The sequence below is a fragment of the Aythya fuligula genome, chromosome 18, assembly GCF_009819795.1.
Source record: "Aythya fuligula isolate bAytFul2 chromosome 18, bAytFul2.pri, whole genome shotgun sequence".
Lineage (NCBI taxonomy): Eukaryota > Metazoa > Chordata > Aves > Anseriformes > Anatidae > Aythya > Aythya fuligula.
In genome coordinates, this window is record NC_045576.1 from 4,385,919 (window position 1) to 4,399,744 (window position 13,826).

Genomic DNA, 13,826 nt, shown 5'->3' on the forward strand with positions numbered 1-13,826 from the left:
TTTCATAACCTACCTTATCATGCTGCAAACAGCTGTGCGCTGGCCCTGGCCGCCGCGAAGGGCAACGCGCAGGCAGAGCGCTGTATTTTCTGGATGTGACATCGCCCGGCCGTGGCTGCCCACCCAGGCTTTATGGGGACATCTGCTAGAGGGGATTGTGTCCTGTGAATGCGAAGAGACAAGCTAGCTCCCCCTCCGGGCTGAGCACCCGACGCTTCTCATGCTTTTCCCTGCTGAGCTGGCAAGGTTGGGAAGGATTTTTTTGCTGTATAGCAGAGCCATCTCTTTTTTTTATATATATATAGTAATCCTTACTCGTTCTGCTATTGCTCACCCCACTCTTCAAGGGGCAACCAGAGCCAAAAGGAAATCTCTCTCGCCCTGAGCCCAAGGAACGATCATCCCCACCAGTGTCGTCCACCCCTGTGAGCTCCAGTGCTGGAGGTGTGGGGACACGAGAGCTGTGACATGCCCCTGACGTGCTGCTCCCCTGGATTTAAAATAGCTCCTTAAAAAAAAAAAAAAAAAAAAAGAAAAAAAAAAAGAAAAAACAAACAGAAAGGTCCCTCACCCCCTCATGGGTTGAATGAGCAAAGAGGGGGAGCTGGGCTAGATGCACCCGGGCCACATTCCAGCTGGGGTGTAACGCATGCACCGGGAAAGCCCGGCTGCCAAAAAAATGTAGAAAATGCAGGTGCCCGTGAAAAATAAACGTGCAGTGCCACAGCCGAGGCTCGCAGCCCAACCGCCAAGAGCCGCAGCAGCAGGGGGCATTTCTGTTCAAAGGAGGAAGAGGGAGCAGAAGCGGAATAAGCCTGAGCGTGTGCTGACACCGGCACGCCGGGACCTGCAGCGGGGGCAGCCAGCAGCGGGACAGCCCCAGCCCGCCGCCGCGGCCGCCTTCCCGCTGCTCCTGGCTCCTTCCCGCGCCGCCAAGCTCCCGGCCCGCCAGCGACCGCTTCGAGGCAGCCACGGTGACCCGCTGGTGGCCGCAGGAATGCTGCTTCGCCCCTCGCTTCCTCCCCCTGGGGAGGAGGGGAGAGAAAAAGCCCCCTTTTTTCTCCCCGGGAGGCCGTCACCGTCGGCAGGGGTACGGCCGAGCCGGCGTCGCTTCGCCGGTGGGATGTTTGGTTGGGGCTGCGATGCGCTAATTAAAGAGTTAATGAGGCTGGTTTGCAAAGCTGGCTGCGCTGCTGCAAAAAAAAACGAGGCAGGGGATGCCAGCAGAGCCCTTCAGGGTGTTGGGACCCTGGGTTCGACCGACGTCACGGCCCCGTCGTTCGGCAACGGGAGCTTTGGCCACCACAGGCACGAGGAAGCGGGGCCGTGCCGGCCGTTTCTCTCCAGCCGTGGGGTGTTTGGGTCTCCCAAAATGCTGGGGACAGGAGGCCAGACCTGATGGGCACCGGGGGAAACTGAGGCAGGAGGCACCCAGCTTTGCTTTGCACACTCAGGGGCTGGCACCAAGCCGCTGGAGAGACCCAAATGCCCCCCAGACCCACATTTGTGCCAGCTGCCTTCACGGTGGCAAGAGTTATTGCACAGAAGGTGTAACCTTGGCAAGATTTGGGTGAATTCAATTGATAACAGCTCTCAAAGTGAGGACTTTCTGCCCTCTGCACTGTCGTTCATCCCAGGAAGAGTTCCTGTTTAAAAAAATAATAATAATTTTGTTGCAAAATTAATTACACTCGTACCCTCCTCCCACGGATGGGATTAATCCACCTCCTGCATGGAGGGGACAGAGGGTACGTGGCAGCGACCTGTCACTCCCCATGCTGCGGTGAGGGGAAAACAAGGTTAATGCGGCCAGGAGCCTCCCAAGGCGCTTTGCATTTGATGTGAGAGAGGAGAGAGAGCAGAGCGTGGAGGAGCCAGGATGAACATGAAATTACAAAATGTTCATTATGGGCTGAGGGGCGTCCTGGATGCCCCCACGGGGTGACCCGGGCCACAGGGACGCATGGGAACACCGCTCCTGGTGGCACTGCCATCGCATCCTCCCCAGACACAGCCTCTTACGTCTCCCCGTGGGTCAGTCAGATTGAAAAGGTGATTAATCTTTAGCCAGGTTAATCTTCATCCAGAAAAGCCAGGAGCTGGCCGAGAAGTCCCTGACTTTCCCTTCCAGGTGGGGTTAGGACGGGAGAGGCACCAAAAAAGAGCATGAGCGTGTTCAGACAGCACCCGGGCACGCACCGCCACTCTTAGGATGCCCGTGAACTTGAAGGAACAAGGGAAGTGAACCCAAAGGACCTCACCTCCCTGCTGTTATCTCAAGCCCTACCAGCTTCCCTTTGATCAGTGACCTGCCTTAGAGATGCTCAACGTGCTGGAAAAGCGGGTCCACGTGGGAGAGGGGCTGGTGTTGGGTTCCTGCGGCTCCCCAGTCCATCCAGTATGGCACTGGGAAGGACTGGGCCACCCCAAGGGAAGGGTGCAGCACGGCAGTGATAGCCCCAAAACAGTGCTCAGCCAGTTGGCTGATGCCAAGTCCCTAAAAAGATAAATAAATTAATTAAAAAAAAAAAAAAAAAAAAAAACACAAAGCAAAAGAAGGGAGCAGAGCTCCTCGGCTCGCTGCAGGAGCAGGGTGGTGGGGATCAGCCCCTTGAGGGCTGGCCCCAAAAGTCCCCCGGGTCCTCACCCGCTGCCCCAGCCCCACGGCAGACACAGGCTGGGCTCCCCCCCTCTGGGTTTATTTGCCGAGGGAATTAAGGTCCTGCTGGGAAAACCTCCCTGGTGCTCTGATAACCGCCCGTGCAGCCAGCTCTGAAGGGCTTTTTGTAACCGAACGGTCGGGATTAATGAGGTTCCCCCATTGCTGTTTGCTGAGTTCTCCCACCATGAAGGGCCGTTTTTAGGGGGTGGGAAAAGGCACAGCCCCCCCTCCTCCAGCCAAGCCCCTCGGGGCACCGGGTTGCTGGCACACAGAGACCACCACGATGCCACCCCGCTCATGCCCAAACCTTTCCTCTCCTTTGATCAGGAGCTGAGCTTCCTACGGGGTTTCTTTTGGGGCAGGAAGCCGTGCACACACCAGGAACATCAGCCCCAGAGCAGGGGAGCTGCAGGCACCGTGTTCCAGGGGCTGGGGCCAGCCTGGGGACGATGCTCATTTTTCTCTCTCGGCCACGTTGCTGGGGGAGGCAGGGGGGTGTTTGCCGTGCGGGTCGGCAGCGGGCAACGTGCTGGGGCTGGGGAGGAGGCGAGGGGCTGCAGCTGACCCCGTCCCCCCAGCAGGAATGTGCTTGGCGACCCCAGGGTGGCGAGGAGACACCCAGACAGGCCAAGGGGACAGCAATCGGTGGGGGTTGGAGGAGCCCCGTACCCAGGGGACCCTCCCCTGTCATCCCTCTCGGGGTCCTGCCTTCGCCCGCTGCTTTCCCAGGGGCTGCGGCAGCTGCCTGGCCACCGACCTTTGGATGTTTGCACATTCCTGCTCGTTAATGTGTCTCGGAACCAAAAGCTGCGGGATGCAGCACTGCGTCCCCACCACCACCCGTTCTGCTCTCCCCGGCTGGAAATCAGCACCCACACGGGCTGGGCGCACACACACACACACGCACAACCCAGCATCCCGACAGCACAGGAAAGCTCCAAAAAGCTGCCGGAGCTCCCCGGGCAGATGGCAGGCACCTCTCCCCGCCGCGCACAGGGAAACCGAGCACCATGTGGGAGCGGAGCCATGCCTCCCTCGGCCGCCAGGCTGGCACGCTGCCCACCAGCACGCTGCCAGGCCAAATTCTTGGCGATTTCTAGGTTAACGCCCGCCGCTCGTGGTGCCCCCGCGTCCTCCTGCCTCCAGCCCCGCACACGGGACGGGAGCATCCCAGGGGATCCGCACCCAGCGTCCCCACGCTGCCCAGCATGGCCCCATCCGTAAGCCCTGCCTGTTTGGGGCTTATCCCCACGGTGACCCTAAAATCACCTGCTTGCCCCTGCAGCAGCACCCATGGGTTTGCTTTGGGTTTCTAAAACAAGCGTCTCGCCATCCTGAAAATAATAAAATAATCTCAGGACGTGGGATGACCCTAACGCTCTGAATCTGGAAATAAATCACCTGGAGAGGGGGAAAAAAATAAAAAATAAAAATAAACAAAGGCTTTGTAAAGAAATCCCCGCGGCCCCAGCGCTTGTTTGCCAAGCGGCCAAGTTTCGACCTCGGCGTGACGTGGTTTCCCAAAGGAGGAGGTGAGGCTGGCGCTTCCCTGCGGCTCAGCCCCGCCGTGGTGGGGGGGTGCTGGATGTGTCCCCCCTGCTTTCCCGCGGGGACAGCGCGGGCTGGGCTGGAGGAGCCCCGTGGGGACGCAGCCACCCACCCGGGCACACGTCGGGGGCACAGCGGGGAAGAAGAAGAAGAGGAGGAAGAGGAGGAGGAGGAAGGGGCAGCATGCCTCGCATCTCCTCGTGACAGCACTCACGCAGGGGCCGTTGCGCGGCGCTCCCCCCGCCGCAGGGCAAGCCCCAGCCTGCCGGAGCATTGTGCTGGCCCTGCGGCGGGGAACGGCTGCTGGCAGCAGCCCCTGACCCTCCCAGGCACCCTGGGGCACAGAGGGAGGCAGGTGACGGAGGGGAGGTTTGCTGGGGGGGCTCTGGGGCACCGGCAGGTGCACCCGCCCTGTGCAATACGACTGAAAATATGAGGACAGAAGCATGTTCCCAAAGTGCTGCCCAAGCATTGCTTTGGGGTAGGAACAGCCCCCAGCAGAGCCCCGTGCCCTGCAAAAATCCCAACGGGACCTAAAGCAGCTTCCACGGCGGGGAAGAGGAGCAGGACTGGGGTGGGCACGATGAACACAGAGGCAGAGCTGCAGGGGGCTCTGCTTTCCCCACTGGGGGCTTTGTACCCGACAGTGGGGTTCGGGTTCAGGTCCGTGTCGAGGCACCTCCTCGCCCTGCCTCAGTTTCCCCATGGCTGCTGAGCCAGTTGTCCAAGCCGTGTGAGTGCCACGGGTCCTGCTGGGCTCTAAAGGCAGCACAAGGCCAAAAAAAAAAGAGCAAAAAAGGGGCTTTGCCCCTCTCTGCTTTCCGAGCTGCATTTCTCAGAGCTCTGGGGACACCACGGACTGGGAAGCTTGGAGCAGGAAGGTGTTTGCATCCAGCCCAAACCCTCCAGGAAAAAAACGCTGGGTCCGACCCCCTCACAACTTCCCCAGCATTCAGCCAGGCTGGGTGTTGCTCCAACACCTCCATCCCCTTGGGTACAAACCCCTCTAAAACCAGTGTCACAGGAGTCCCCAAGCTGTCCCCAGACTTGGGACCAGGCTGGTCCATTTTCCCTGCTGCCATCCCCATCCCGTGTCCCACCCAGGGTCCTGCCAGCCCTGCCCAAAGCCGTTCCCATGAGATCTCTCACCCACGTGAGCACGTTTAGGAACCTGGGTTTTTCTTTTTTCCCCAAAAACTTTGGAGGTTTGTTCATTGCTATGCAAGGCGAATCCATTCCTTTACCCTCCTCCATCCTGCCTCCCCCTTCTCCCCCCCGCCGCTCCGGCCCCATCCCAGCCCGGGAAGTGAAAGCGGGCTGAATTTTTCACGATGAGGAGAAAATAATAATAATAAAAATAAATCTGGGGGTAGGGGAAGAAACCATGAGCTGTGACCTCCTCCAAAACAGCACCAAACCCACACAAGGAAAACAAAAGGCGGCGAGATTAGCATTTCCAAGCCGAGCAGAGATGGCCCCAATCTTTGAGCTGTTTATTCTAGGCGTTGATTTTCAATATTTGGGATGATTAGCAAGTGAAAGCCGGCTGTTGCCAGAATGGCTCCGTGCCAGCCCTGCACTCAATGGAGGAGAAAGAAAGACGGGGCAAGAAAAGGAGAGAAAAGAAGGGCTTATGTGGATATTTCTTCCCCCCTCTGCGAACGGGGAGGTTGGTTGGAGGCGTCAATGTTTGCCCATCCGGGGAGGGTGACGGCTGAGGGGACGGCTGGGGGGGAACGGGAGCGATAACTAATAACGGGATGGCCGCTGTGGGTTTCACAACACCGCTGGGATGGGGCAGGAGGAAGGAACCAGGCACTTCCCAGCTCAGCAAGCCCGGGCAGGCCGAGCCCGGTGCCCCCGGCGTGGCCGCGCCGCAGCCCAGGCCCAAGCCTAGGCCCCGGCCTGTTGCCGAAACCCCAGCGCCAGCCACCCCCTCATCGTGAGGGGGGGAAATAAAAACAACAAAGACGTCCACGTCCAAGTTTGTTGTGTTGCTTTCAGGCGCAGAACAAAATGAGGTTGTTCCAGGCCTCGCCTGGTGCCTCCTTTATATTCGCCCTTTTTCACTTTACAGCCCTGGGCTGGCTCGGGCAGGGAGGAATGTTTTTTCCTGGCACAAATCTCTTGTTGGTTGTCCCCCCCCCCGACAGGGCTCAGCTTTTTGCAGGGGGTTGAAGCAGAAACTATGTGGCTGTGGCCAGTAAAATACAGCAAAGCAGAGAAGTGAGGGGGCTGCCAGCTTTTCCCAGCACTGCCGCTAACCCCGTTCGTGTGGGGGAAATGGCTGCCAAAGGGGAACGGAGAGGAGGAAGAGCCACTGCTGGGGTTTAGGCACAGAATCGGGGAAACATCTAGGCTGGAAAAGACCCCCGAGATCACCAAACCCAACCATCAACCTGAGCACCCAAATCCCATTGCTAAGCCACGTCCCTTAGTGCCACATCCACATGCCCCTAAATATCCCCCCAGGGATGGGGACTCCACCACCTCCCCACAGGGCCCATTCCAATGCCTGACTGACCCCCAATTCCCCATTGCCTTTTGGGGTTCCCAGGGTGAAAGGAGAGCCAAGATTTGCCCCTAGAAGCCCCCAAAGGCATCAAAGCCCAAGGACAACCCTACCTCATCCAGAGGGCTGCATCCCAACCTTCCAGCACACACTAAAGCCACCTGCAGCAGTGAGCCCAGCCTTTATTTTGGGTTGAGACTGGCTGGATTGAGAGCAGCTGTGACCACTGCCGAGCTAACGGGCAGCCCTGCTCTTGGGGATCCAGCAGATCACCATGGGGGTGGTAGGGCCTGAGGGCTGTGATGGCCTGGAGCGGGTCCAGCTGAAGCTCCGAGCTGGATGAGCCTGATGCAGGGTCCGGAGGGGACATCTCTGCCCCAAGGATGCCCCACGCATGGCCAGAAACCCCTTCCAGCCCCTTCCTCCCATCTCCCCCAGAAGCATCACTGCCTCATGGATGTGGGCATGGATACCCCCAGCCCACCTGGCATTACACTGAGCCCTGGTCCCGCAGCCAGCCTGGCACCCCATTGCCCTCCCCGAGCCTCCTGCTCCCCACTTGCATGCAGGCTCGCTTTGCTGCCGCTGCTTTGCTTCCCTGCCCTCGCAGAGCCCAACAGCTCCTCGGCATAATTGGTCTCACGAGGGCTCAGCTATTCCTGAGGCTTTTGTGCAGCTCCTCTCGCCGCCCCGCACCCAGGAGGGCTCCCAACCCGCTTGTGTTTCTGCAGGGTGAGGCGGGGACAGGGCACGAGCAGGAGAGAAACAGTGCCAGGCACCCACACCGTCACCCCCAGGAGCAGGGAATGGTGCTCAAGGGCAGCTCTCAGCACCTGGGACACCAGGCACAGCCACCCTTGTGCCCCATAGATGGTGTGTAACACGTGCCATGCATCGGGTGGTGCGTGCCTCAGTTTCCCCCTGGGGAATTGCTGAGCTCCCATGGACAGGGCTGAGAGCACCCACACTGCGCTCACTGGGTACTGGGCTGGGCTGTGACAACGAGATACCGTTTTTCTTCACAGGAGAGCCTCAGACAGATCCAGGCTGGGCTGGAGGAAAACAAGGAACCAAAAGTCTTTTTTTTTTTCCCTTCTCCCCCCCCCCTTTTTTTTTTTTTAAAAGTCTTAAAATTACTTTCAGTGAAAAAATGGTTAAACTACACACGTATCTTTGCAATTCTTCAGCAGCAGTCTGAAGGCCAAAAAAACAGGAAAACAAAAAATAAAATAAAATGAAATAACTAGCACCAGTACTGATATATGCATCTACACTGTCCCCAAAGCCCCCCTGAGACACAGCCCTTGCCCCCCACCCCAGGGACACCACCCCTGGCTCGTTGGTGGTATCTCAGTGGGCTTCAGCTGCTGGCCCCATCCCCAGCCCCGCTTCCATGAGCTGAAGTTGTCGGGCTCACAGAGCGATTGGGTCAGGTCCTGGGGGGGATCTGCCAGGTGAAACCCCCAGCAGACCCCCCCGCCCGCATCCAGGGGTGCCACCAGCCTGTCCCACGCAGGACTGGTGCTCCCATCACTGCAGCTCCAACCTTTGGTGCCTGATGCCCCCTCAAGTGGCACCGTGTGCGAAAATTTGAGTGCAAATTACTCCAAGGGTGATTTTAATTTTATTTTTAAGGCTGGTTTATTGACTCTTATGCTACAGCTATATTCCCGCTAAGTTAGGTTGCTCACATCAAAAGTCCTAAGTGCTTTTGTTAAAGATTTTCTTTTTTTTTTTTGGTTGCAATCTTCCATTTTTCAGCAAGTCTAAAGACACACCACCAACACTACAGCTTTTCCTTACTCCTACCTAGCAGCTACCATCACTCAAATCTCCTACAGCGAAGGGAAGGTGAAGAATCCAGTTCCCGAGAGCTTCAAGTTGAGTTTCAGCACAGTTTGGCTCCGCTCCCCCCATGTCTCAACTTTGCCTGGAGCTCCTCCACGGGCACTGGGAACAGCGGTGACGCTGAAACACAGGGAAGGTTTATTCTGGTCTAGACCCTTGGGCAACAGCGGCAAGGATTTTGGGTGTAAAAAATATAAAAGTCACTTCTGGGAGCGACCCAGTCCCCTCTGCTCCTCTCCTGCCGTGGCCGAATCCTGGATCCTGACCGAAATTGCTGCTGCAGGGAGCCTCCCCGGTGTGAAGCAGACATGCAGGACGCTGCGGTCTTGGTTTGCAGAGTGACGAACGCGAGCTTGTACTCAGCAAAAATACAAAACAACCCCCAAACTGTATTTTCCCTATCCCCTCTGAAAAGACATTCTAATGCTAAAAATATAGGTTTCTTTGAATATATAATATATAATAGATTATATAAAAACATCTACAGAGACAGATTTGCTGATTTGCATCTGACTTTACAGACCTTTTCTTCTTCCCTAGGCACAATTCAGGAGGGAGGTTGAACTCGGAGAATCCAACAGGGACCTCTATTCGCCTGCTAGCTAATTATCACCTTACACCTACAAACTACCCTGGACAGAAAGAAAGAGACAAACGGAGAGAAGAAGGGGTGAGGAAATTGCACGTAGTCTATCGAGTTCCTAAGCCGCCAGGAATCTCCTCTCTCGGATCCGTTTAGCAGGTGCTCTCCTTTAGCCCAGGAGGAGTGTGTGCCGTGTCCATTTCCACGGAAAAAAGAAGTCATTCACATTTCTTTCTTTAAAAAGTAAAAAAATAAGTACTGCTATATCCCTTTCTTGAGCGAACTCATGGACCACAGGCTTCTGGTGTGTCCTTTAAAAGTATTTCAAGCGATTTCTGCCTTCTTGTGTCATTCCCCCCCTGCTTCCCCTCCTTGCCACCCACCCCCCACCGGCCTGGCTGCGAATAACCCTACGGTGAAGCTACAGAAGTTGCTGTGGATGTCTCTGCCTCTCGAAAATCTTGTCCCCCTTGCAAGTTCCAGCAGCACAGGGGGAGCACCCTGCTAAGGTCTCTGTGGGCTTGGCTGAGTCCTTCAGGTGGCCGCTTATAAAAAGGATCCCACACTGCTCCAGTCGTTCACGTCTGCAGGCAACGAGGTGTCGCTGAGCTCAAACAACTGCTCCACGCCGACCGAGCCGGAGAGGTAATCGTTCCTGCCTTCGTCCCAGGGGTGCTGCAGGAAAGAAGTGGCCATGAAGGTCTCGTCAAAGTCCAGGTTGTTCTGGCTGGATTCGCTGAGGACCTGCTCGTGCCCAGCGGTGGTGCACCACTCCTGGGGACAGTCGAGGTGGCGCCCCTGCACCGTCAAGTCCACGTCGCGCCTGATGGGGCTGATGGGAGGCGTGAGCTCCAGGTCCTCGAAAGTGGAGAAGTCTCCGTTCAAGTTGGTGTCGAAGATGGCCTCCCAGTCAAAGTCGCCCTTCAGCGACCCCAGCTCGGTCTGCTCCTCCTGGGTGAGCAAGGCAGGGTTGGAGAGCCGGGACGACTTGGCCGTACGCTTGGGCAGGGGCTGCTTGCGCTTGTGGCCGGCCTTCCCGTCCGCCGGGTTCCAGTTCTGGTCGCCGGTGACTTCTTCGAACTCCTTCAGCAGCTGCTGGGACTCCACGTTGACGCTGAGGACGTTGCCGTTGGTCCAGGTGGAAGCCACGGGGCCGGCGCCGCAGCGCGCTTCTTGCTGGGCTCTGCCGGTGAAGGCCGGGTGGATCTGCACCGGGGGCATCCTCCGTTTCTTGAAGGCGCCGTTCATCAGCCGGTCGGCGTACTGGGGGTCGATCTTCCAAAAGCCTCCTTTCCCCGGCTCGTCCTTCTCCCGAGGCACCTTGATGAAGCACTTGTTCAAGGAGAGGTTGTGCCGGATGGAGTTCTAGACCCAAAAGAGAAAAGAGAGCGGGGTTGAGCGCCTGCCTCCTGCCGCAGCACCTACCCGCTGGGGAGCCGGGTGGGAAGGCACGGAGGCAGCAGGCAGCTTTGGGGAGAAAAGAAGGCAGAAATGGCAACGTGAAAACATCCCAGGCTACGTGCCCAGCAGAAACTCCCCTGCCCCAGGCCACCAGCGCAGTTTTCCTGCCTCTCATCCAGAAGCAGCTGGAGTTAAGGGTTCGAGCTAGGACTTGCCAACCAACGGGGAGCGTTTGGGAACCTCTCCTTGGCTGTGCACCTGGGCCACGGGGCTTTGGATGATGCAGAGCGCTGGGAGAAACCAGCCAGACCTGCTGCAGGAGCTCAGGTCCTGCACAGCAGATAAGGAGGAAGCCTTCACACCGCCATGGCCACAGCCACGTTGCAAGAGGCGATGCGTGGCAGCACCGTGGGGCACAGCACCATCCTTCCACGCATCCCCCAGTTCTCCTGAGCTGATTGCTAGCAGCAAGGGGGGAATATTTCTCCCCAAACCAGCCACCGTGCCTCCCTGCGGCCAGGCTGACACAAAGGAGCTGGGTGAAGCCAAAGGGGCCCTCGGCTATCCCACTGCAGCCCCGTGCACAGCCAGAGCTCGCCCGGGCTATCTGCCCCCAGAGGTGCCTCCTGGCCCAGGAAGCCTGGTGTGAAGTCTCCACATCTTCATCAGCCACGGCTCAGAGTAGCTGGAGGGAGAAAAAAAAAAAAGAAAAAAAAAAAAGACAAAAAAGAGGAGTTTCTGCTCCCGTCGAGCTGTTCTGAAGCCCTGAATGTGCCTAGAGTGATGTGAATAATCAGAAAGGAAACTCAGTTATTGGGTAAATAACACAGCGTCGGACTCCACAAAGCCAAGACTGTATTAAGAGATTGGATATGGTAGAGGGTTGGGTTCTTTTTTTTTTTTTTTTTTTTTTAATGTTGCCTGGATATCTTTATGCTTATTCATCCATAATCCGTAGTGCCGAGTAGGAAAAAACAAGGCTTGAATGCTCAGAGCTGTTGAAAAACACGCACACACACACAACAAAACCCTGCTCTGGGCTGAAGCTCCTCGGGTGCGTTGGCTCCTCTCCAAAGCACTCAGCTCCCACAGGAATAGATCCATCTCCCCCCGGAGTACGGGTGGCATGACCTTTCCAGGCTGTCTTCACATATGGGAATTGGGATAGTGGATGAGAACACAGCCTCGGAGAGAAAAAAGGAAAGAAAAAAAAAAAAGAAAGGGGGAAAAAAAAAAAAAAAAAAGGAAAGAAGAAGCAGGAACCGCAGACATCCCTGCGAACGTTGCAGGCTGCGGCGATTCCAAGTTTACAGTTTAATGAAATTTTACAAGGGTCAGAGCCTTGCAAGTTGAATTCTCTGCTGTCTCCCCTCCCCTCCCCAAATTTCATTCAGCCTGGGCTGCCCTCCGTTATTCCCCAGCCAGTTAACATATTTATCATTCCTCCCCGCAACAATCCCGTGAGCCCCCTGCATGTCTGCAGAGAGGGATTGAAAACCCTGCTTTTTTTTTTCTTTTTTTAATAAACACATTTAATTAAAAACACGGTGATTAGCCGGCCGTGAGTTCGCAGGAGAAAGCCAACATGCTGGCACACCACTCCTCCCCCCAAAAGGCTCCCAGACCCACCAGTAAAGCGGCCGTCCCCGAGGGCTCCCGGTTGCTGGAACCCTGTGCCCCCCGTCCCTGGGGTCCCCCTGGGGACAGCGTGGGGACGAGGGGTCCCTTTCACCCCGTGGCTGTGCCCCGACCCCTGCAATGCCATCGGGGAGCTTCTGCTGTGCAACCCAGGGGGTCCAGATCCTAAGGGAGGATGCAGGTCCCACGCGGCCCCAAAGAAGGATGGGGGCTCCCTTCTTTGGGATGGGTTTTGGGGATTCTGGAGAGCCTCCTGCCTGAGGAGGCTGTGACGGGCGTTGTGCTGTGGGTTGCGGCTGGGAATGACCCGAGAAGAGGGGCGAGCCGCCCCGCTGCATCCTAAAAACCTCACGGAGACCTCGTCTGGGGAGAGAGGGCACCGAGCAGGGAAAAGCCCCTGGCTTCGGGCTGTCCCCTACCCCTGGGGCCGGGTTTGTGCAAGCTGGGGGACAGCAGCCTCCCCCCGAGGCCTCCAACACCCGCGGCGGCGTTTCTCCTCTAAGCCTCCCCAGCGAGGGATTTGCCCAGCAAGCAGCACCTCCATCCCTCTCCTCAGGGACGGGGACGCTCGATTCAGCGATTTCCCATGTGCCAAGCCCCGAGGGGAGCCACCAGGGCCCCCGAAAGGTGGAGCTGAGGGCAGACGCCTCGCACGCGCCTCCCCGATCCTAAAATGGCCCTGGGCTCTGCCCCGTAATGGCTCCTTCCCTCTGCTGCCCTCGTGGCTGCATCATCCCTGCGTGCCCGAGCCCGAGGCTCCTTCTCTCCATCCTTCCTCCCTCTCCAAGCACGGGGCTGGAATTTGGGGTGTCTCCATCCCCGGGGACACCCGAGCTAAGCACAACCTCCCCAGGAGCAGCAAGCTCCCCTTTACACCGAGGATTATCCCCAGCGCCTCCACCCCACACACCCAGCACCCCCCAAATGGGGTCTGCAGGCCCCCCCCACGAGGCACCCACCTGCCAGGTGGGGTCGGCGTGTCGGAAATAGCAGAAATTATCGGTAATCCACTTGTAGATGGCCGAGAGGGTGATTTTGGTCTTCTTGCTGGCCTCCATGGCCATGCAGATGAGGGTGGCGTAGGAGTAGGGCGGCTTGACGTGGGGGTTGCTCTTGTAGTCGATGTCCTCGGCGGGGGGCTGCATGCCCCCAACCGGGGGGGCCGTCCGCGAGGTGGAGGACGAGGTGGGCTTCCCGGGGGTGTGGGGCATCCCCATACAAGCCGGGTCGGCGGCCAGGGGCGAGCAGGGGGCGGCGAAAGCGGGGAAGCGGTGGTAATCGTGAGGGTCGGGGCCGCTGGGGCAGGAGGACGACTTGCCCACGTTGGCGTTGATGATGGAGAATTCCTGCAGCCACTGCAGGCTGGTCAGGCTGTCGTCCAGGTTGCTCGAGTCGCCCATGCCACCGCCGCCGCCTTCCTGGCCTCGGGTCTCAGCCGCCCGCAGGCTCAGCCACCCCTCAGCCATGGCCGGGCGCCCCGGCAGCTCCAGCATCCACGGGGAGCGGCGGAGGGAAGGGACGGGGCCGATCCTATAAAGGGAACGGGGAGGGGGTCAAGCCCCGAGGGTGATAGCCGGCCACCCGGGGGGGGGGGATGCGTGGTGGAGCCACCGCCGCCACCATGATGCCTCCCT

The 13,826-nt window shown here is 58.0% G+C and overlaps 1 protein-coding gene across 1 annotated transcript; it reads right to left on the reverse strand.

The window, feature by feature from the left end:
* Positions 1 to 9,583: 9,583 nt before the first annotated feature.
* FOXJ1 (forkhead box J1) lies at positions 9,584 to 13,685 on the reverse strand. Its single transcript, XM_032199866.1, has 2 exons — positions 13,152 to 13,685; positions 9,584 to 10,518 (listed from the first exon to the last, which is right to left on the reverse strand). The coding sequence occupies exons 1-2, from the start codon at positions 13,683 to 13,685 to the stop codon at positions 9,700 to 9,702; spliced, it is 1,353 nt and encodes a 450-aa protein (XP_032055757.1). The 3' UTR covers positions 9,584 to 9,699.
* Between the last annotated feature and the right edge of the window lie 141 nt (positions 13,686 to 13,826).